Below are 24,549 nucleotides of genomic sequence, written 5' to 3'. Positions count from 1 at the left end.
GGTAGGGGCGACGACCCAGTCGTGGTGGAGTACGTACTTAAGCTCCTCGAACGCTTAAGAAGGGCACAGGAGTTGTCAGGTGAAGCAATGACAACGGCCCAGCAGAGGGCCAAGGTTTATTATGATCGGACAGCCAGGGCCCGTCGTTTTGAGGTGGGCGATGAGGTCATGATATTGCGCACATCGCTAAACAACAAACTAGACGTGCAGTGGGAGGGCCCAGCACGAATTGTTCAGAAACTGTCGGACGTTAACTACGTGGTAAGTCTGCCAGGAAAGCGGAAAGCACAGCAAGTTTACCACTGTAATCTGCTCAAACCTTATAGACAAAGGGAAGCAGTGGTGTGCATGATGGTAAACGTTCCTGAAGAGCTTCCGGTCGAGCTTCCGGGACTAGGCTCAGTGACGAACAGGGAAGACACCGGTCAAGTCATTAGTGACCTTATCAGTAAAGCACCGCTGTCGCCCGAGCAGAAAACCGAACTACACCAGCTATTACAAGAGTTTCAAGGTCTGTTCTCTGAGAGGCCTGGTAGGACTTCTGTACTTACTCATGATATAGAACTTACCTCCCCAGAGCCAGTACGATCCAAGGCGTATCGGGTGTCACCCCGCCAGAGCGATATTATGGAGGCTGAGGTAAAGAAAATGCTACAGCTCGGTGTTATTGAGGCAGGTGAGAGTGATTATACCTCCCCTTTGATTTTAGTTGAGGTACCGGGCAAGGAACCTCGTCCTTGCGTCGACTACCGCAGGCTTAATTCCATCAGTAAGGATCAAATTTATCCGATCCCTAACATCGAGGAGCGCCTTGAGAAAGTTAGTAGCGCTCAGTTTATTTCCACCCTAGATCTTGTCAGGGGTTATTGGCAGGTTCCACTTACAGAAGAGGCTAGTAGGTATGCGGCGTTCATTTCACCAATGGGAACATTCCGTCCTAAAGTGTTGAGTTTTGGTTTGAAGAACGCGCCATACTGTTTTTCAAGCCTCATGGATAAAGTGTTGCGGGGACAGCAAGAATTCGCTTTACCGTATCTAGACGACGTAGCGATATTCTCCGCATCCTGGTCTGAGCATATGGCACACTTGCGGGCAGTGCTAACCCGCCTGCGCGAAGCGGGCTTGACAGTCAAGGCTCCTAAGTGCCAGTTAGCACAGGCCGAGGTTGTCTACCTCGGTCACGTGATTGGTCAGGGTCGTCGCCGCCCCTCTGAAATAAAAGTGGCCGCTGTGCGAGACTTTCCGCAACCGCGCACAAAGACCGATATTCGGTCGTTCTTAGGTGTCGCCGGCTACTATCAGAGGTACATCCCCAGGTACTCTGATATCGCGGCTCCCCTGACGGATGCTCTAAGAAAGACAGAGCCTCAAACAATCGTCTGGGACGAGACAAAGGAAAGAGCTTTTAGCGCCCTAAAGAGTGCCCTAACAAACCAGCCTGTGCTACGATCGCCAGACTATACAAAAGGGTTCGTTGTTCAGTGCGATGCTAGTGAGCGAGGCATGGGCGTTGTACTGTGCCAACGGGAAAATGGAGAAGTAGAACACCCCGTCCTGTATGCTAGTCGTAAGCTGACCAGTCGTGAGCAGGCGTATAGCGCCACCGAGAAAGAGTGTGCGTGTCTCGTGTGGGCCGTTCAGAAATTGTCATGCTATCTAGCCGGCTCGAGGTTTATCATTGAGACGGATCACTGCCCTCTCCAATGGCTGCAGACCATCTCTCCCAAAAATGGCCGCCTCCTGCGCTGGAGCCTCGCTTTACAACAATATTCCTTTGAGGTGCGTTACAAAAAGGGGAGTCTCAACGGTAACGCCGATGGCTTAAGTCGAAGCCCCTAACGTAGGAATCAGCCTCAAAATTGTTGGTTACTGATGTTTTTCTTCCTGAGGCAGGATTTTTTTTAACATATTGCTTTTGTTTAGTGTTTCAAAGTGATGATATGCTTTCTAGTGCAATTTTCCAATTTGTGGACGCGTTCTGAGTGATGCTAGACTACTATAAGGAACTAGGCAGTGGTAAAGAAAGGGGAAAGAGCCTGGCAGGGCTTAGTGAGGGTTGTGCCGTGCTTGCTGACTGAGCGGTTGAGTTTCAGCGTAGTTCTAACGCTTGCCGGGAACGAGAACAAAAATGTGAACTCTCCCGAAGTCACTTTGCAGTGTCCCGTGCGAACCTGAACGAGAGAACGAGGCCTTCTCTGTGCGCTGCGCTCAAGAAACGTCGAGGGACGCCCGACTTCGGTTATGAGCATCATCGAGCGACATCCCTCCGGACAGCGGATGCAGTCCCCTGTCCATCGGGATCTCCTTCCCCCGGCGGGGCGGTCTGTTGCGTTTCGCCTGCGACACGCGGTTTTGCCGGCGCGACTGCGGCGGGGCGGCAGACATTTTGGCCCGTTCGGCGTCGCCGCAACGCTCCCCGCCAGGCGTTTCCAGGCGTTTCCAGGCATGTTCCGATGCCACGTGTCTTCATGTGCGTGTGTGAGTGTATGTGCCATTGTGCCCGAACCAGGCGATGCGACAGCAGGGGTCACCCTCTCCTCCCAGTCTTTGTGCCCGACCGGCGGCGCTACGACAGTGTGCGTCACCATTAGCCCATTGTACAATCACGTGCTCGTCTATTGAGGGGTTCCTTCTTGCCCTCAACTGCGAGAGTATAAAAACAGCTGCCCCCGGACGCCAAAAGGAGGGCTCCGATTTCTTCTGTTGAGTGAAGTGCTCTCCCGTCTCTCTACTTCGGTCAACCTGACCGCCAACTCTTTGCGATGTTAAAATAAACAAGTTGTTTTGTTGTTACCAGTCGACTCATGCTTTGCCGGGACCTTCGGATGCTTCCAGTCGTACCCCAGGCCGCCAGGCCAACGCTACCCTTGGGGCTTGCGACCCAGGTACAACCACGGGCGTCAGCGCCGAGTTCCCAACAACCGATGCCATCGGTGGGATCCAAACAGTATGCGTGATTATTGTAAAACAAAAGAATACACGTAAAGCCAAGTAAAGTGCGTGAGAGAAAAAAAAGCACTGCTCTGCAGCTGTGAAGTGCTTTTTTCCAGATGGTGCGCCGTATTGCACGTTTGATAAGAAATAATTGCATGCTTGATAACAAATGATTATATTCCATTACTACGCTAAAATGTTTTACGCTGCTGCTACATGCAGAGCTCGCAAAGTCCTCTGTACCACGCCCGTGTTCTTGCACGGGCGTATCACAGAGCAAGCATCGTGTTTCCACGGGCTCCAGTTACCGACAGAATGAAAATAAACATTGTAGACACCGATAAAAAAGGCTTTATTAATAAACAATAACCGATACAGTGCGTTTATGTACAATGGCGTATAGTTCAGGACCCGCCTGTATGCGCAGAGACCTTCGCCTTTATTGTCGCATGACCACACAAGTGCTTCCCCTCAAATACCCGGCACCGCGGAAGATTTTAGCAAGGCGACGGCGGCTGCTATTTTCGTCGCTCATCAAACGAACGCAAAACTATCTTGGGCTGACTTTCTCGAACAAACTTGACCGCAGAAGCCGGAACTAGTCATTCAAATGTGATCGATTCGTGCTCATTTTGTCTGGGCAACAACACAACAGCGATAGAAAGAGACGGAGAGGCACTGAAGCCCCAGATTTAGCGGTATACCGGAGCAAATGCGCTTCCTCCAAACACAAGTTTTACGCGCAGCACAAACAGCAGCAGTTAGTGCTAGCGAGATCAACGTACAGGCTCTTCTCATTTCCCCTATATAGGTCTCTGATTTAGGAATTTCTGGAGACAGCGCGTCGACTCATTGTTAGGAAATATTCAGGTGATTGTAAAGGCAAATCTAGTCTGAAAAAAGAAAGGCGTTCCTCGCCAGTTAAGGATGCCCTTTCTCCCAGGTAACTTCTGAAGCATCGTTCACCCCATTCCCGCATTCCCACGGAGCACCGCGCTTCGCATTTCTTGTGTGCAGACCATAGATGCATGACACACGACGACAGTGCTTCCAACCTCTGAAGCCAATCTTCCTCCTAAATTGGAGAAAAAAATCTCCCTAGATTTCCTTAGGTTTGTGCAAAATGTGGTTCATTTTGTCAATATTACGTCCGTATAGATAAATTTTTATGTTATGCAAATGAATAACATTTTATTTAAAAGCTTGTGTTATAATGTTCAAATAATGAATTGATTGTGCTCAAGCTCAAATAATGACACAGTGCAAGTGGTTATGCAAGCATTATATCCTCCTGTTTGAAGACCCCTCCCCCCCCCCCTTCCCTATTCACCGAAGAAGACGTCATCACATTAGCACATTTATGCGTTCTTGTCCTTCACTCTTGTTTCGCACTTAGAACAAATCGACAGTATTACACGGTACTTATTGGAATTGCAAGGAAGATGGGCGCCGAGCCTCTCTTGCACAATGTAACCGCGTCAAAAGTCTGCTGCGGCATGACAGCAATGTAAAAGATGCGAATAATTTTTTTGAATGACATGGGGGGTTCTAACCTAACACCACCACACTTACGCGCTTACACTTCATTCGCAGCGAAGCGCGCAGATACACGGCCGGTTTTTAAAGCAGTTGCACTGTTTCAATGGGCTAGCGCGAAATTTCCCCACATTTGGAGAAATTTCTCTAGTCCCCTAAAAACTTGCAGCACGCTTAAGCTTCGCCTTTAAGAACGGAACGTGACTGCATTCAACGATCCCCGACTGCTTCTCCCGCTTCCCGGCAACTCGAGCGAATGTAATTGTAATTTTTGCCTGGAAACGTTTGCCGCGAACGCTATGCACGAAGGGGAGCTTTGTGGATGGAACTACGGCCTCTTGCATGCGCCGCGATGCGGACGATGCGGCGGAGGCGAGCGCCAGCTGGGGTTAATGCAGGTAAGGTTCCTCTATTGTATTGTTGAGGGACTTTAAATGCAAGGAACCGGGCGCGCCGCTCCGTTGCCCCTAAGACAGCCATGGCGCCGGCGCGCGCAAAATACGGGACGCCGTGGCCGGTCTGTGAACGCCGCGGTCGGTTTGTGTGTGTGAAACGGTTTCTTCCTCGTTTTCGCGTAACCGAATTATGGTTTCTCGTATAGTCAAATTACAATCCGAGAGCTATCATGTGTGTAGGTTGTGTGCAAGTCGTAATTTGCCATTTTTCTACGTACTTTAGCTTGAGAAATTCAATTAGTTCAGTCCATTCCTTGCATCATATGGAAGGCCCGAGTATACGTGGCTCGAAAATCTCGTTGATGCGAGCCGGGACGGTGAAATTCCTGTAGCGTACGTAATGCCATGGCGTTAAAATCTGTAAAATCCCTAGATCAAGGGAATTTCGATGATGGCAAACCATCTGTGGGGCATATGCCACGGAGTAGGTGTTAATATGATAGGAAGACCTAGGGAATTTTCCCTAGAGTTGCCAGCTTTGCTCGACGACGAAGATAACGGTCGCGGAACCGAACGCGATGAGGCGCGAGTACTTTGCACACTAACTTCCATTCTTTTTCCTTATATAAACGTTTCGAAAGCTTTGAAGACCCTTTCAAATTTCCTTCCCCACGCCATGAAATGAGCACTCAAGCGAGCTGCCTGATTCTTCGTCAATCCTCCACTGTGGGTAGGTGCCACAGTTTCTGAAGTCACCATCGCCATGTTGTTGAGCGCTGAGCCTAGGTTTGCACATAAATACATCCTGTAAATAGTTTTCTGCGTACATCTCCACGTAACAATATCCCCCTAGTCGCGTGCCTGTGCTGTGGCTTCAGACGAGTTTTTTTTTTCTTTTGCAATAGGAAAATGGTCTAGTGTCCAGCTCATGCTTCAGACAGTCTGCTGTTTGTTCGAGCAAGTCGCTATCTCCCGAGTCGACTCCGCCGGTCGCAGTTATTAGTGGTGTCGCCGCTCCTTCGCCCGCATGGCGAGTCTAGCCGCCCAGTGCGTGGGCTGCGGGTGAATGTGCACGTTGACCGGCCCGTGGTGCCCTCGGCTCAGCAGCCCCGGTCGGTGCCCAAGGTGCGGCGGTGGGTGGTGGTGCCTGTCGTGACTGTGCGCAGCCGCTGCTACTCCGGCCACTGCGGCGCCCGCCATCATGCCCACTGCCGCCGCTCCTGCCATGCCCATGCCGCTGCTGCCACTCTGGTGTTGCTGAGGGGGTGGCCGGACAACCTGCGCTGGCTGCGGAAATAGAGGTAAAGAAGATAAAGCAGTGTCTTTGGCTTAGAAACCGTGCTGCTCACGGACAGGAGGGAAACAAGCAATAAACATATCTTCACGTCGGAAACTGTGCAAGCGATGTCTTTATTTAGTTTCCTCTGTCAGATGGTTATTGAGGGCCGAGAGATAACAGTGGTTACTTTAAGGAGACGAGGTATATGAGACATGAGCATCCCTATCCCAAAACGCGTCTTATAAGCTCTGAGTGACCGCTGTGCATTAAGTGGTTATCGAAAGTTGTATTTGAGCCGTAATAGTGGTGATAGGATTTGTAAAGTAAAGTTGCAGAATACTTTTGTGCAAGGATCGCTGGCCAAGCAACCGGTCCAGGCTTTCCAGCCCCCAGTCGCATCCCTGTTTCACGTGACGGCCGCATGGATCTTCCTTTCATAATGGAGGAACTAGAAGCGGCTCTTGCTCTATGCAGGCGTTCTTCATCCGCGGGACCAGGTGGAATATCCTACCGCGCCTTGAACAACCTGAGTGATGGCGCACAGAGAGAACTGTTACATCTCTACAACTTATCATGGCAGGATGGCATGGTTCCCGAAGAATGGAAGGTAAGCCTCTTGGTCCCTCTCCTGAAGCAAGGCAAGTCCCCACTTGAACTCACCTCATACCGCCCAATAGCGCTGGCCAGCTGTGTGGGAAAGATAATTGAAAAGATGATCCTTGCCCGCTTGGAGTGGTACCTGGAACACTACAACATGTTAACGAATTGCATGGCTGGTTTTCGTCGAGATCGCTCTTCAGTAGACAGTGTTGTGATCTCGCTACGTACGTCAAGCTTCAAAAGTCACGCAAAAAATTATCTGCAGCTTTGTTCTTGGATGTCAAGGGGGCATACGATAACGTATCTCACGAGGCTATCCTCGATACTCTTGAGATGGTTGGCCTAGGTGGTCGAGTTTTCCAATGGATTTCTCATTACCTTTTTATGAGATCGTTCTTTGTGTGTACCGGTGATGGTAAAACCGCACGACACTACACGTACCAAGGTGTTCCTCAAGGCGGTCTACTAAGCCCTACCCTATTCAACCTCACACTCATTGGTCTCGTTGATCATCTGCCAGCAGCGATCAAGATATCAATGTACGCCGAGGACATATGTATATGGACCTCAGGTGTGACACGTCCTCAGATACGTGCAAGACTTCAAAAATCTGCTACTCTAACAGTTATATACCTCCGCAACCAAGGTCTTGAAATCTCGTCAGACAAATGTGCAATGATGGTGTTCACTCGCAAACCAATGACACCCTACGCCATCTCAATAAATGGCCAGATAGTTTCTTATGAGAAGACTCACAAATTTCTTGGCATAATCATTGATAGAGATCTCTCATGGAGCCCGCACGTGACCTACTTGAAACAGCGTCTGACAGCAATCTCCCAACTTTTCAAGTTTCTGGGAGGAAAGACTTGGGAAATGTCAGTGCATGCAATGTTGGAATTGTACAGGGCTCTTTTTCTGGGCTTCTTGAGATACAGTTTGCCTGTACTGACCAATGCCAGACAAATCTTCGTGCTCTACAGGCTATTCAAGCTCGGGCTCTCAGGGTTTGTCTTGGTTTGCCAAAATGCACATTGAAAGCAGCGACTATTGTGATTGCCCGGGACCAACGTATACAAACACACATTGCGGTGGAAGTGTTGAGAGTGGACATTAGGCACGTTGCCCGTGCCTGTTCCCACTATCTGGCAACACTACTGTCAGAAAGGCCGCGGGCATCATTTTGTACTACGATTTCGGAGTATTACACCTGCCTTCCATCAGGCTTCACCCCCGCAACTAAGCCATCGATTCCTCCATGGTGTTTGGCTCGACTCGCAGTGCACCTCACCGTACCAGGAATCAGGAAAAAATCTGAGCTGTCATCACCTGTTCTTAAACAACTAACTTTGCTCCTTTTGCACGAGAGGTACGCCGAACACATACATATTTAGGCTGATGGATTGGCAACTCTCCAGTGTTCCTCTGGAGCCGTGGTCTTCCCAGCGAAAGCCACCACCATCAGTTTCAAGACATGTCACCCAACGACACCGATGGCTGCGGAACTTGCAGCTCTTCGCGCTGCACTTCGTCTCGTCAGCCAAGAACAACCTCGAAGATGGTCAATATTCAGTGACTCGAAGGCAGCACTGCAATCTTTGCTATCGGCCCTGCGGCGTGGACCACACGAACAACTGGTATTTGAGATTAGAGAACTAATCCATACCTTAACTGAGAAAGGACACCACGTGACATTTCAGTGGCTTCCAAGCACGGTGTAAGAATATACCATACTGAGGTGTTGACACTCTCCCCCCGCCGCGCGCGAGAACGCCGCCCGCTCGCGGCCACAATATGTTCGGGTGGGGGGGCCTTGAAACTGGTCCGACCTGTCGCTAACTTAGAGGGCGCTGCGAAAGGCTGGCCCACGCTAGGCCGCTCGGTCCGGCGTGGCGCGGCACTGCGCACGTGTTTTTGCCACGTTTTGGAGTACGCGGCTGCTTGCTGTGCTGTTTTAAACAGGTTCCTTTATTTTAGACCAAGACCTTGTGTTTCGCAATCGTCCGCAGAGTAGCCCACAACTGGTGAGTGCTGCGCTGAGTGCTGCGCAATGGGACGAAAGTGCTTCGTGCCGAACTGCAATTCGGGCTACCGGACTTGTGCGGAGCGTGTGACATTGTTCAAAGCTCAGTCCGACAATGTTCGTTTGGAGAAGTGGCGCCGCGCGATTCCTAGGGCAGACCGGACGTTAATGCCCACTGACCATGTCTGCGCCAAGCATTTTGCAGAGGAGGCGATATCCCGGGCTTATTACGCGGAGCTCGATGGAAGAGTGCTGCTTGACGCGGAAAAGAGGCCCGTGCTTTCCAGAGAGGCAGTCCCTACGTTATTTCCGAACTGTCCCAAGTATCTAACGCGGCCAGAGAGGCATAGAAAGCCACCTCGGAAGAGGAAACCTCCTGTGCAAGCATCTAAGCGATGTCGGCCTAAAGTTGACGACAGCGGTGCGATGCAGCCTCTCCAAGCTTCCTTGCCTGCTGTGATGATGCCTGCAGATCCGGAAACAGCCTTGGAGCCAGAGGTTAAGCGACAACATCTTGACTCGGACTCTGCCACTCTGATGCCATGTCTGGCACTTGATGGTGCAACAAATACACCGCCTCGTGATGCTCAACCAAGTGAATTGCAGGTAAGCTACTCGCTTTATGTGTGCTCGGTTACTTTGTTTAAATAGCTTCAAACATTCTATACACAATTATGTTTCATGCAGATTGACAGCACGATTCAGGACTGCGCTGCAGACGGCACCGTCGCTGCTAGTTCGTCTCACTCGTACAGTTCTATGAACCCAGAAGAATACCTGAAAGAAGGGAACCCGATTGAACTGCATCACATTACAGTTTGCTTCGCTCAGGAAAGAGAAGAATACCAGGTAAACTAGCTTTGGCTAGTGCGATGACTTCGTGCTTATTCGGCCGACAGAAAACTGTACTCAGCTCTATTTTATGCGAAGCATATTAACGTAGGTTTCGGGGCTTCGCGCGACGCCCGGCGGTGGCCACCATTGACCCTGAAGTGGGGTCACGTGACATGACGTCACGTGATGACGTCACACAGGCTGCAGATGGGGCCTCACATCGCGCCGTCGGTCGCCTCCCGGCGGTGGCCACCATTGACCTTCAAGTGACCTTCAAGTAGGTCACGTGACATGACGTCACATGACATGACGTCACGTGATGACGTCACACCGGCTGCAGATGGGGCCTCATATCGCGCCGTCGGTCGCCTCCCGGCGGTGGCCACCATTGACCCTGAAGTGAGATCACATGATGTGACGTCACGTGATGACGTCACACTGGCTGCAGATGGGGCCTCATATCGCGCCGTCGGACGTCGCCCGGCGGAGGCCTCCACGCTTCGGTTCGCGCCGTCGGCGGCGCCACCATCGCTGCATCACGTGATATGTGATGTCACGCCAGGGATGAAGCGGCGCGCGCCCGCCGTCGCGTCAGTCTCTGTGCCCGCAACCGCGCCAGCGTCTTTGCGCCGGGCGTGTATGCGGTCAAGATGCCTCCAAACGCTAAGGTTAAGCCCAGTGGATGCGAAGCATCCACTGGGCTTAACCTTGATAAGCCTCCAATTTTTTCTTGCCATCCTGTAATATGCCAATTTATGCATCACCTGCATTATTGTGAAATGAGCTCTTCCAGCAACCTGCATTATTAGTGTTGCAACTGAAATTTTTTTCCAGTACAGATGTCAGGGCTATTTAGCGCAGATTGTTGCTGCAAGTTGCTTGCTTATCTCGATATTCTAGCTTTGCTTGTTATATCGTCATTACCTTCAACCTTCCTTCACACTTTTGTCGTCTAGATTGGCAGCCCAGAAGGCGACGGCATAGCAGCCAGTTCCTCTCAACGCAGCAGCATGGACAGGATTCCTGTTGAACCCAAAGGAAACTCGGAACAAAGCAAAGACAAGACACAGCACAACGCCACACCTTCGTACACCTTGGGCAGAGAAGAGCCGGTGTCATTTTCACTGCTTTGCGAACATGCATCAAGTATTCAACCCCCCAGCAAAGCATGGGCAGCGCAAGTAGTCGAGAACTTTGGACTGCATGCTGTGATTTTTTCTGAAGCGGCTTTGCCAAACACTCTAGACTGTAACCACCCAGCTTATCTCCGCAAAACAGTACAGGTAACACCTTCCCCTGACGGCTCTCTTTCGGTGAGGACATTTGTTCATGGCCGCTCTATAAATGTCGAGAATGTGAGCAGTGACAGAAGTATGAATTCTGTAAGTACAGTGGAAAGTGCTCTTCGATGTTTCCATGACATGCATGTGTGCACCGGTGGCCCCTCAAAAGAAAAGTTTAATAGCATCCATCCAGAGTGTGCATATGTTGATATCTGTGGAATGTGGCGACACAACAAATGCACTTTGCTTACTGGTGGAACAATCTGCAAGGCTTGTGAACGATTGAAAGATGTGCTCCGTATCCACCATGCCAGGCAAAAGAAGAAAGGCAAAGTGAGGCGTGTTCGGCTCATAGCAAGTCCATCAAAAAAGGCCAGAGTTGAGACGATACGCAAAGCGAGAAATGCCTGTTATAAATCTAAGGTACGACTTCTAAGCGGGAAAAAAAGTTGAAGCAGCACTTGCTAAGTGCCAAGAAAAGCTAGAACATCTAAATGAGGAAACTATTGAACGTCTCCTTAAGGAGGCAAACCTCCCCGAGGCTCAGCAGCTCGTTTTTAAAGAGTGTGTGGCAGCCGGAAAGGTTGATTCAAAGAAGGGCCGAAGGTATTCGGACAGCTGGGTACTGCTCTGTCTGCTCCTACATATTCGGTCACCTGCAGGATACAAATTTCTAATGGAAAATGAAATTGTAGCATTGCCATCAATTAGAACAATACGTCGTTACATGGCGACGGTCGGCTTCAAGTCTAGCTTTGACAGCAAGTTTTTTGCTGCTCTAAAGAAGAAGTTGGCGAAGAAGGACTGTTTTCAACAACACGGTATGATAATGTTTGACGAAATGCAAGTCCGCAAAAGTAAACGTGTCAATTCAAGTACAATGACATATGTAGGATTGACTTCAGAGACAGCAGACTCAGGCGAGCTTGTTGACCATGGTTTTTATGTTTTGCCCTTTTGGTGACAGCTATGCCCAACCAATTGGAGTCTTCGCTGCCAAAGGTGCAACAAAAGGCACTGTTCTTGCGCAGTTGCTCCTTCAAGCACTTGCGCTCATGGAAGAAGCTGGTGCCAAAATTCATGGCTTTGTTTGTGATGGGGCATCGACGAATAGAAGTATGTGGAGCACACTGGGTATAAGCGGGAGCCTTCGAGACTGTTGCAACTCTTTCACCCACCCAAGTGACCCTACAAGAAAGGTGTTCGCCTTTTCGGATGTGCCACACTTATTTAAATGTATTAGGAATCGCCTCAAGCAGCAGAGGTACCTGAAGAGGGAGGGCAAATGGATTAGATGGGAAGATTATAGTGGAGTTTATAAGGGGAACCAGGACAAAGCTGGAGGCCTACGCGTGTGTCCAAAGATAACACACAGTCACATATATCCAACTAATTGTGAAAAAATGCGTGTGAAATTGGCAACGCAAGTGTTCAGCCGCTCTATGGCATCGGGCATTAAATTCTATAGAGAGCAAGGTGTGCGCCGTCTTAGCGACAGTCAAGCAACTGAGGAATTCACTTTATTTCTGAATGACCTTTTCGATGCACTAAACCGACGTTTTCCGGCAGAAGGCATTGCAATGCAGAATTCAGACCTTGGGATTATTAGCCGTGGCATTCAATGGCTTGACAGCTGGGAGAAGGAACTTGAGTGCGGCTCGATAACGAAAGACATGTTTCTCACTAAGAGTACCTCTGAGGGCCTTCGGGTCACACTAAAATCAACAAGAGACCTCTGTAATGTTCTCTTGCAGGATTTGAATTTCAAATATGTTTTAACAAGCAAGATGAACCAAGATCCGATTGAACGCTTCTTTGGAAAGATAAGACTGGCTGGAAGGCAAAATGACCACCCCTCAATGCCTACATTTTTACAGCTGTATCAGACATTGTCTATTTACACCCTTCTAAAGCCTCCTAAATTTGGCAACTGCAGAGTAGTTGAAGGAGAAAAGCCACTCCTAGATGTATCAGATTTTAGGGCACTGATAAGCCCAAACAATGTCAAAGCGTCATCAGCTGACTTTGTAGATGACGTGAAGCAGAAACTAGAGAGCGTTATCTGCGTAGACGACTGGGAATGTGATGACATCATCAGCCAAACGAAAGGAGGAGCAGAAACTGGAGTTGAAGACTGCATTGTCTTTTATTTAGCAGGATTCATGAGCAGAAAAATGAAAAAAATTCACGAACTGTCCTACATGCAAATCAGCGTTCAGTTCAGAAAAGAGCAGTACCGCTGAGGCAGCACTGACAAATGCAAAGGACAGAGGAGGACTTATGCATCCAAATATGCATCTTTATCACCTACTGAAACAAACTGAACATTTGTTTGCAGCATATGCAGACACCCAGACTGCCTACTGGGACACAATTGATGGTGTTCTTGACACCTACACCATTACTTTTCCGTGTGATGAGCACAAGGAAGAAACAGTGGCTCAGTTGCTTCACTGCTACGTTAGCATGCGGATGAGGCAGCACTGCAGGCATGTTAATATGAGCATGAAAAAGGAGACACAAGAAAAAAAAGAAACTGGCTAAGCTTTGTCCCTCATAGCCGCAATTTTCATCAATATATTCCTATATGCCACAGTTTTTGCGACTTTTGCTGTTTAGGTTAGATGGAAAGCTGCTGTTACCGCGCAGTTACACTGTGTATATCTTGAATATTTCACCCAGTTACCGCATTTTTTGTTTGCACTGGGCATATGGTGTGCAATAAAGTTCTGAAATTTTTCATTTCGTTTTTTTAATTATGGGAGTACATGACAGTGTAAACTTGTCAGATGGTGATTGTCTTATATTTTTCTCACCTCATTGCGAGTTTCGAAAGCGTACTTGGGTGAACGCTGACCCCTGCATACTTCAGTCCTTCAAGAGCCATTTAGCCTCCAGTGGAAAGGAGCTTATTGCAAATTATGCCCGTTCTATGATAATATGCATCGGAATAAAAATACGGTTTTCTCAAGCTTTCTCGTTGGGTTATGTTCCATGATCCGACGCACCCTTTCATCCCGTCTGACACATTTCCGGCGTGAGAAAGTTTTTACCTAATACGCAGCCTCTTCACAACTTTAGTTGTAAACAGCCGCGCTGCATTAGTGCGCTGCATCTTGAAAATTAGCGCACTCAGCGAAACAATGTTTGAACGATCTTTATATAGAGTGAAGAAGCAACGATATGCGTGGAGCGGAAACATTCCGGTGCCACAATTTTCTGCCCTTGTGAACGGAAAAGGGAACGATGACTTCCACCTATATTTATTGTGGTTAGATCTATGATTAGATTGAATGAGACGAATTGAACGAGAAAGCGAAACGTGAATGAGCTTCGAGTGCTGCTCGACTGAGTTCATATCATTAACTGCTTTACACAAGATAATTTCATGCAAACAAAATTTTAAGACTGGCACACTACTGATTTTAATTCCAAGCTACGAATTTCCTTAGCGTTTTCAATTTAATTCACGCCACGGAAGCAAAAATCGAGCTTTGGCAGCGGAATCTCAAGGCGCCAGTACCGCTCAACTGGGCACGCTGACAGCGGCGCCATCTGTCGGCTCGCAGCCGAACTGCAAGGCGCGCTCCTCCGCGGCCGAGCATAATCGGGACGCTCCAGCGGGCGCAGTGTCAACGCCTGAGAATTCTTGCACCGTGCTTCCAAGTCACTGCGGAGTCATAGGGAACGCACACGCTGATAACGCTGCTCGGTCGGCTCTTCAAGGGGACGAAGAGGAGCCGATACCGTTATCAAGGACAGATGCCGCTAGAAAACTTCGAATGCTCAGCCGTGACATCACGTTCTCCTTGTGGAACGCTGGAAGTTTTCACGACTACCGACTCCACAATCTTGACTCCTCTTTACGCCTTTGCATTCCAGCTGGACTCTGCCGTCGCGAAGCTACCCTGCTTTGTCGAATATGGCTAGGGGTGGCTTTCACCAAGTCTTTTGCTTACCGAATTGGATGGACCGACGACGCCTCGTGTGAGGACTGTGGTAACGAGGAGACTTTTGAACACCTTCTTTGTGACTGTCCTCGCTATAATTTACAGAGAAAATCACTCGCAATCGCGATAGCGCGCTTTGACCGAAGACCTCCCACAGAGGAACTTATTCTAAGATGCCGCCATCACAAGCCATCGCAGCAGAGGTCGACGAGGGCACTGTTGCGGTTTTTGAGGGCGACAGAATTGGACAAGCGGCTGTAGCCTGAACAGATGTTGATAGTGCTGCAAGTGTCACTGTGCAGTGCGATGACAGCATGCGGTGACAGTGACCGATTGTGATTGTGTGTCTATGCTCCTTTCTTTTCTTATTTCTACTTTGTTACCACTTTAACTCCCCCTCCCCTCTCTCCCCAGCGTAGGGTAGCAAACCGGATCTTTTCCTCTGGTTAACCTCCCTGCCTTTCCCCTTTCCTCTCTCTCTCTCTGTAAAGTAATTGAACTAAGAGAAGTCAAAGATGAACAGCGCTTGTGTCGTCCTGATGCTCGCCTATGTCTTTGGCGTTGCTTTCACTATGGATATTAACCAACTAGCCCAACAACTTGCAGAGCTAGGAAATTATTCGCGCGTCCCTCCGTCAGGTCATCGAGAAGCGCGGAATGGGTATTCATGAGTTTGTTCACCCGCTCTGTCATCACTTCTATATCGCTCTCTGGCACCTTTCTCCGACACCAATTTTCAAGGGTGGCCATAAGTACCCCGCTGGAAGAAGATAAAGAAAGGAGCAATACGCAGGACACTGGTATGGGCACTGTCCCAGCTGAGGAAAACGTCATGCTGAGGAGGAATGGAGAAGGTAAAAATTGATCTCTTTATATCTCCTTCATTACTAGGTATTTCTAAAAAAAAATGATTTGCTGGAGTATACTCACTGAAATGCATTGTACCCACTGCAGTGTGTTCTCAGTTCCGAATAAATAAATAAATAAAGGTATTGCAGGACCCCTTTGAAACACAACCCCCTGTATCAAGGTAAGGTCTGCGCTTTATGTAATCCACCAGCGGGCACTTCGAACTTGTAAATGCACTCACCGCTGTCTGTGCGTTGGGCTGCTGCTGCACAATGACCGTGACGGGTGGCGCCGACGGTGGCGCGTTCACGTATGTCGGGTTGTACGACGGTTGCATCATCGCAGGCTGTGGCGGCGGTGGATAGCCCGGTGGATAGCCCGCTGGATAGGGGGCGGGCTGCACGCTGGCCGTGGCCGCAGTCTGGGGCGGGTAATAGGGCGGCGGAGGCGGGGCCGCGCCACCTGCCACAGGGGCTGGCTGTGGGAACGGTTGCACTCCAGCCGGAGGAGGGTAGTAGGCATCGTACGGCGCACCTGCAGGGAGACAACTCGTTACAAAGCGCGGCGGTTTATTTTCCATACTTTATATTAAAGCGTAATGAGTCTCATGACACTTAGGTTAGCAAAACAGCATTTTTGCTTGCTATACGAAACTGACTTACTAGTAAAGACACGTGTCTCTCCCACAGACGTCTCCTATTGGAATAATGTGAAGCCTAGTTTGATGGTTAGTGCAGCTTAATGGCGAGTAGCGCAACACTGCAATCCGGCTCCGTATGCTGCGTAATCCTGAATGTAATCGCCACTCCTGCTTCAGAGACACCGAGGTTGCAGTTAGGTTGCAGGAGAGGTTGCAGTTAGTCGGGTACCGCGACGCTCAAATGTTAGTTATAGAAAGGTACTTTGACCGGTGTATCCATGGAGTTCGGCGAATGGGGTTCATAGGATCTAAAGCGCCGGCAAGAGAGACACAGACGAAATGCCTCTTTCGACTGACAAGTTTGGTTGTCAGTGGCCGGCAATATTTTCGGGCGTTTGTTTCATAGAAGAGAAGTGGAGGTGGTCATCTAGAGGTGGTGTGCGTGCGACAAAAATGTTGAGAGGAGGCAGCAATAATATTCCACTATAGTAATCAGCAACGCGTCAAACTCATTTCTGCATAACAGAGAAGCCAGGGGGCTAAACAGTGCTTCTTTTGTAGTGGAAACCGCCGACTATACCTGCTCAACCAGCAGTGATCTGCAGAGACGCTATCGTGAGTCAAAAACGGCATAGAAGCTTTTGTATTGAATTCTGCTCAAATAATCTAGGTGGTGGCGTACCTGAGGTTGAACTTAGCGGCACATCGCAGTCTGATGACAATTTTATGCTGTCCTTAATTCCCTTGAACGATGTCTTTCGTCGTCATCATCATCACCACTTTCAGCCTTTTCAGTTTCAATCAGCCTAATTTCAATTTTAGTTTCAATCAGTCTAATTCATGCCGATTGCAGGACGAAGGCCTCCCCCAGCGACCTCCAAGCACTCCTGTCTTGAGTCAGTTAATTGACTCCACCCTGTGCTAGCGAATTCCCTAACGTCATCACGCCATCCAGTTGACTGTCATCCTCGATGTCTTTTATACAGTCAATCAATGATCAAGAATCAGCGCTCTACAGACGTCATCGTTGCCAGGCAAGGTGACAGTGTTATTTTCTTTTACCAGATGGAAGGGGTAAGCTCGACAGGCGTTCATGTCCGCCTGTCGTGTGTCGTGTGAGGTCGGAGAATCGGTAGAGTACAGCACAGGTGGAACAAAAATATACAACACTTCATTCACACATAAATGGGGTTGTGGAGGTTCCTATTCTTTTCTAAATCAGCCCACAAGTGAACAGATGGTGGAAGGTTTATTTGCATGAACTCAATATCCAGATCGCTGCTTAAGGATTAGTGATTCGGAGAAATGTCGGGCAACCGTCGCTGACGGTGGGCAAACCATGATGATGCACAATGTACGTTTCCCGCAAGTGCTCTTCTGTCTAAAATGGGTAACGACATAGTTAACGCCACTGACATGTATGGGCGGACCAAGATATGTCTGGAAGAGAAGATTTAGATACCGTAAACACGCTTTTGAATAGTGAGGAATCATATTAGGGAATCTCCAACGGGGCATGGTTTGTGTCGCATGCAATTCCAGCGCCATGTTGATTTAAAGGTAGATCATCTAGTTTTCTTTGTAAGAGACGTATGAGGCTTTTTGTTTTCCAAGGGGAGTAAATTTGCTTCTTTTAAGGAAGGCGGCAATTTTTAACACCATTTAGTTGTCGGCAGCCCAACAGTTATAACATAAAGGACGTTTGGGCTCGACTGCCAAAAAAGTGTCGCTGTGCCATTTCTTCTTCTATCTTTTTTTTGGTATTTGGTTGAGAAAATTGGCAGTCCGTTCGGGCCACTGCAGTCTTACTGCTACTATTTGTCATAGTGCTTGTATGAGGGCACCGCCGGAGTTCACCTTAGGCTGATCACTTCAGACAAGCGCTACGTTCTGCCATAGTTATCTTCCTTAAAGACCGCATGCACACTGGCAAGGAAGTCGGACGCAATAGCAGTTCACAAGGATGTAAGATGCGTGTGTAGAGCGAGGATAAGTGGAGATCACCCTATACCGTATACCCTTGTTATACCATCTATCCAAGAAATAAACAAATGTCTTAGTACAACTTGTTGGGCAGCTTCTAATACCTTTGAGTGGCTACGTTGAAAGCGAGGGCAACTTCGGTCCCGTTCAAGAAGCAATCGGACAAAAATAGTGAACTCAGTGCTTGGGTTAGAGGACAAAAATAAACAAGTTGTGTAAATCTAACGTCGCCTTCACCATAATTCTAGAGCACGCGCACAGTGGTAGAGCAGCGTATATAATAGTCTCACATCGCTTATTCGGTTTAGTGTTTGTGTGTGCAGCTTTTGGGGAGTAGAATATTCACCACGGCGATACCAAACTCCTAGCGTAATAACCATGTCGCGCTGCCTCTCTACTGAATTTTATACTAAGCGCGATTGAAGTTTGTAGTAGCCAAAGTTACTGGTTTCATGAAAATGCGAGGGAATACTTATGTTGTAGAATAGGCTGAAGTGTCTAAATAGAGGGCTGTGTTGCTCGTAGCCGATTACAGGATAATCGGAGAAACAACACGAGAGGCATATCAAAATTTGACTCTACCATCACAACATGGTCTTCTTGCAGCGTTTCTATTTTGTTGCTACGGCAGTTAGAGCTACTTTCGGGCTGTTATACCTATTGTCTGAAGCACGCTTGCGAAAAAGTAAGCTGCTCGCACTGCTTTTCTGTCCGTCTTACACCTCCCCAAACAGCGACCGGAGTAATTAAAACGCAGACGCGAAGTGGCCAGCGTCTATGCTGCGCAAGTCCAATAGGAGAGCTGTACGCAGCAGAAAGAACACAGATTGTAGCCAACTGGCATCGTTGATGAAACGAAATACGACGTGAGTGAGAATTGGACGCAGTGAGAAGGAGGCCACAAGGCTTTCTCTGTCGACAACATGTAGAGGAGAGGTTCACAGTTCCAACGGCAAGATTATCTATCTAGAAAAACCAGCCGAAGGCGCGGAAACAACGTATCGCGAACATTGTATGCAAAGGGCTCAATGATCTCTGCAATTTGATTGAATAAAGCATACAGAGACAGAAGGCTGCTTAAGCATTCTGTGCGAGAACTAAAAAAAAATAAAGTAAGGGCCCTTCTAATATGTGAAGATGGAAGACCAGCGAAACTGTATTGTTCAATAGCTATATTAAGTTCTATATGGTGGTTATGCTATATTGGTTGAATAAAAGCCTAAACGCATAACTTCGTTGTTTGCTTCGTCTTCCTTTTTTTATTCTTGTTTATCTATATTGTTATTATTTTATTTTTAGTGTTTAATGTCCTTATTTCTTTACTCTTTTTTACTTTATACATACATGGCGATATTCTTTCTTCCATATTACACGGCTCTTGCCCGTGGACACATTTTTCATCAGAACCTATAGCCTTATAAAACATTGATGAAAAAAAAAAGAAACTCGTAGCTTCTTCTCAACGCAGGCACTGCCCCTCACCAGGTCTGGCCATTTTGAGCTGTCAAGCGCAGAGCATAGAATGCGCGCTAACGGTCGTGTTTGCAAAGACTTGCTCGCTAGGCGCCGCAGAAAGGTCTGAACTTTCAATTCGAACGCCGTTTTCCCTTTCCCTCGCGGCGACCGCGCTCCACGCCGGACAAGGACGTACTCGTGTCCGCAATGTGACGTCGCTCGTGATGACAATGACTTGGAGAATTAGTCAAGGCAACATCTGTTATTTGGGTCATCTGTCGCTTGAATTGACGAATGTCTGCGTGTTTTTGTTTTGCTTCGCACCAAAGCAAGGCAGATGTACTTCCGCTTCGTCTGCTTGTTCCCAGGGTCGTGCAGTCACGTGCGAAGGTACCAAAACTATGCCGTTTTCTACGGTGTTCCATCGCCGTGATAATGCTCTGCGATCCGCTTGTTCTGCCTTAGTATTCGTGTAGCACTGAATTATACCGCTAGTCATGAGTCCCTGTGCACAGCGTGCAAAATTGTGCGCTGCAATCACAACAGCTCGCCGCCAACGCCGTCAGCAAAAATGCACAGCGCCGCAAAAAAAAAAAAAAAAAAAAAGAGGAAAAAGAAAAAGGAGAAAAACAAATGAAAGCGGGGCCCATGACGCATGCGCCACACGATCCTCGAGGTCCAGTATGGGAGAATGCAGGGAAGGAATTTCGCTTGCCGAGGCTAGATGGGGCGAGTGGAGAGATTGTCTCGCTTGGCAGTGGAGCCCGCCTGCTGAAATCATGGGTTCGCGGCACTGAAATATTTCTAACTCGGCTATTAATGAGCCGATTTAAAGAACTTTGCGGCAGAACGCTCCCTAGAGGACACGTAACAACTTCCAGCGTATAACCAAATTTTGCTATGAGGACTGGTGAGGGGCCCTTTAAAACTCCCAACCACTTCCTTTCTCTTCCTCTTCCGTTCCACTCCCCCGCTAGGCACGGCCTCGACGGTGGCGCCGCCTATGTCGACACTGCCGTAGCAGTGGACGGCTAATGCTCTACCGGAGGGAGGGAGAAAAAAAACCAGGAATAAAAGAGACCAAGAGGGAAAAATAGAGAAGTCAGAAAAACAAGGGGATGGGAGGGTCTTGGGGGAGCGAGAGGTTAGGGAGCATTCAGGGGTGTCGTTGGCGGCATGTTTTTGTGGCTTTAGAAGAGCCGGTCAGCCGGTCAGTGCGCGAGTAACAAAAAAGGCCCAAAAAGACATCAGTTGAAAGAACTACTGGAGTAGCGTAGCAACAATTCGTCGGGTAATTTTGAAGGAGTTAAGATGGTGACAAGGAGTCTTGGGTGCAATGCGTGGGGTAGCTGGAAGGCAGCGGCTTGGTCTTTCAAGGGACGTCAGCCCCAGTAGCTCAACCTATAGGCATCGTCACGGCGGTATACAGACACCCTGTGTAGCTGAGGTGCCGAAAAACGTATCCTGGCGCCTGGGACTTTGGAATGTGTTGGTGAGGATGTTTTAAAAAATAAAATAAAGATAAAGAACAGACAAAAAAAGGCGGGACCGAAACCGGAATAACAAATAGGAGAGGGACATGAGTAAAAGCGGGCGGGGCCAGGTGTGTATGGGAAAAGGGGTCGTACAGTTGATATATGCGTAAAAACGTGAAAGAGTATATTAAATTGAATAGTAGGCAGGGAAAAGTTGGAAATGCAGGAATAGGTGAGGTTAAGGATTAAGGTTAGCTGCTGGCACAATGTGTTTTGTGCCTTGATTGATGATATGAGAATTTCAGATTTAACTTACAGCTTTTAGAGATTCTAAGTTGCCACATGCCAAATTAATTCCCGTCGGGTGTAGGCATTTAAACTTGTGTAGCATATAGAGCCTTGCTTTGTCGAACATATGACGAACATATGACCATGTTCATTGAAATGACTGGCTACTGCTTTAGGTAAATTGTGTTTTGTATCTGCGCGGTGACCGATGAGTCTTGCATGAATTTGTTGTCCAGTCTCACCCCCTATGTGTTGTTTTCTACAAGCGGCGCATTCTAGACAGTAAACTACGTTGATGTGCAGGTGAAACTCGAAGTTACCTTGTGTGAGTAATTCGACGCTGTACTTTTTACTTTAGTAGTAGATTGAATATGTTTGCATGTAGTGCACCTGGAGTGGCCGCGCCGACCGGTTCCTAACTTCGTCTTAGTTTGACATGTATAAGAATATCATTAAAGTTAGTGTTGCGTCAGTAGGTTACTCTGGGTGGGCCGGGAAAAATCGAACTCTGGGAGAGTTGGGCGGCGGAAATATCTAAGAATGGCGCTACTTTTGGAAGATGTAAGGGCTTTATCACTTCGTTCATGACGATGCCACCATGATCAGGAAACAGCAAATTGATAAAACAGTTCCTCTGCCCTATATTGCACCATTGTATATAGGGCCATAAAGATAAAGGCCGAGTGAGTCACAGCGTATTGATTATCGGATATCGGTTGCTGCAATCTGAAAAAAATTTTTGCAACCTAATATTCCAACCTGTGGTATCCAGCTGGAGCGTAGGAGGCAATGCGGCTACAATATTCTTGTAGGAAGAGAAGCAGAGCTTTCAACCAATCTATTATGGCGGCGCGCTTTGAACTATGGTCAAGAGCATGGCCATCATCTCCCCGCCATTGCATATCGAGTGAATTCGAAGTCGTCGTCCTCTGAGAAGCCTTGCGTCCTTCGGGCTGTTGTTCGAGAGTACACGCTGACGACGCGTGTACATAAGATAGAGCGGCGGGTCAGTGTACGCTTTATGCGCGTGCATATGCGTACATCTTGATATCCGCCCACGAATGCCAACTGCGGCATGCTTTTAGGCGGTAGATGCGCAGAACAATGCATCAACGCTGGTACGTGTACTGTTGGTTGCGGAAGTGATATGGTCGCATAGATCCGGGCATTGCTACGCAGATGTGCCGTCGTAGTGAGGACAAATGTGCAAAATTCCACCCCGATAAAATGTGAAACTTTGGTACTTATGTGGGGAGTTGACGAAGACGAAAATTGCGTGCGTGTATAAATATCACATCGGCAGAAGGTGCTTCCATTGGCAGAACGCCGTTCCCTAAACGGTATATAGCCACGCAGGGGGCGCAACGGGGCGCATATATCATTGGCCGACGTGTGTGTGACTTATTACGCCACACGATTTGAGGGCTGAAAGAAAGGTGACACGGCGAGTTGACGCGGTCATGGTTCAACTTATGTAATGCGATTCTAGATCACATAGAATGTACTTCGACCGATTATTTGGCACAATTAATGCTCGTTGTTAAACAGACGTGGTGACGCCGACGAAACGCCTGAAATATGCTCCATGTGGGTGCCTCCTTAGTCCTTTAAGAGCCGGCGAATATTACGTAGTTTTGGTAGTTGCTACAATGCCTATTTGGAAGCCATTTTCCGGGACACAAATGCGGCAGTAATGATTGATGACTGAAGAAAAAATTGTGCAAGCGGTTATTGGCACTGTGTAGTGCAAGCCGCCATAACTGTGTTGACGTTATGCGGCTGTACAAGTGCAAGTTGCAATACGCAGAACGGATTGTCCCATTGGAAGGATGTTTACTAGGCTGCATGCAGGAAGTGGATGAACAGGTGCTCTAAGCGCAATCTTGCATGTAAATGAACAGGAACGAGTGAGTGATAAAAATATAGTTATTTCACGGCTGCTTTTAACATATTGAGCAGCGCTTGTCGCAAAAGGAAGCAATTCTGCGCTCCGAAAATTTCGAAAAATAGAAAAAGAGTACCATGACAGCCATTCGAATATATCTCTAGGTATAAAGTGTTCGCGTGGGTAACATTGAAAAAGAAACGCGCACCACCATTTGTCTTCGTAAATAATAATGTAAATTAATAAACACAGGTTCGAAATATAGCGACAAGGCTAAACTCATGCATACGTAGCGTGTACGTTGAGGATAAACAAACCTGCGCGGTTGTCTAGACACGATAAACTCTCGATATTTAGTCCTGTGTCAGAATTACACTTTTTGGTACACAAGAGATGAGTCACACACGGAGCACGCCGCCTGCTTGCCGTGAGAATTTGACACCCAGAAGAACTTTGAAGAGGACTTTCCAAAATAAAATCTCCTTTCCGTGTGCCGAGAGGATAAGAACTCGCGATAAGGACATTGGCCTGTACTCACTCATGTCGAAACTGTGCCTTCTTCCAAGTGATGAACTTCGGTCAACAATAATCGCACTGGCCTCGAGTAAGGAACCCTTGCAGGAACCGTTAGTCGAGTAGACGTGTGACTACGCCGCGGTGCTATCCACAGGAGAAATATGACCGTTTTCTTCAACCAACGTCCTGTATATCGTCACCCAGAGGCGCAGGCCTATCGCCGTTATCTCCCGAGTACAATGTTCACCGGCTGGCTGTATCTAACCTCTAGAGGTCGCTTTCTATCTACGACGTTCAATCGCCACTACGAGCTGCTCTTGCACACCCTCCTCTCCCGCTCTCTGCTCTCTCCCATTGCTTTGTTTCTTTTTTTGCCCCTCGCACTCCTGGCCTCTCCTACATGAGCAACGCACGTGGAAGGAGGCCCCGCGTCACCGCACCGACGCCCGTACACAACTCAGCCGCAGCTGGATTGTTTTCCGCTCGCCTCTCATCCGCCGCGCGGCTTCGCCCTTGATCGCAACTGGGACTCGAGCCGTACGTGTGTATGTGCTAACGGCCACGCGCATACCACGCGAACTTTACTGCAGACCGAAGCCGTGTTTCCGTTTTGGCGGCCTCTCG

The 24,549-nt window shown here is 48.4% G+C and overlaps 1 protein-coding gene across 1 annotated transcript; it reads right to left on the bottom strand.

Moving 5' to 3' along the window:
• Window positions 1-3,262: 3,262 nt before the first annotated feature.
• LOC142572834 (uncharacterized) lies at window positions 3,263-24,385 on the bottom strand. The gene is made up of 3 exons (XM_075682217.1): window positions 23,948-24,385; window positions 15,925-16,217; window positions 3,263-6,152 (listed from the first exon to the last, which is right to left on the bottom strand). The coding sequence occupies exons 1-3, from the start codon at window positions 23,949-23,951 to the stop codon at window positions 5,865-5,867; spliced, it is 585 nt and encodes a 194-aa protein (XP_075538332.1). The 5' UTR covers window positions 23,952-24,385; the 3' UTR covers window positions 3,263-5,864.
• Window positions 24,386-24,549: the final 164 nt, after the last annotated feature.

This window comes from Dermacentor variabilis, chromosome 2, assembly GCF_050947875.1.
Source record: "Dermacentor variabilis isolate Ectoservices chromosome 2, ASM5094787v1, whole genome shotgun sequence".
NCBI classification, from domain to species: domain Eukaryota; kingdom Metazoa; phylum Arthropoda; class Arachnida; order Ixodida; family Ixodidae; genus Dermacentor; species Dermacentor variabilis.
The sequence above is the reverse complement of the archived record's forward strand: the minus strand, read 5'-3'. Positions and strand labels throughout refer to the sequence as shown.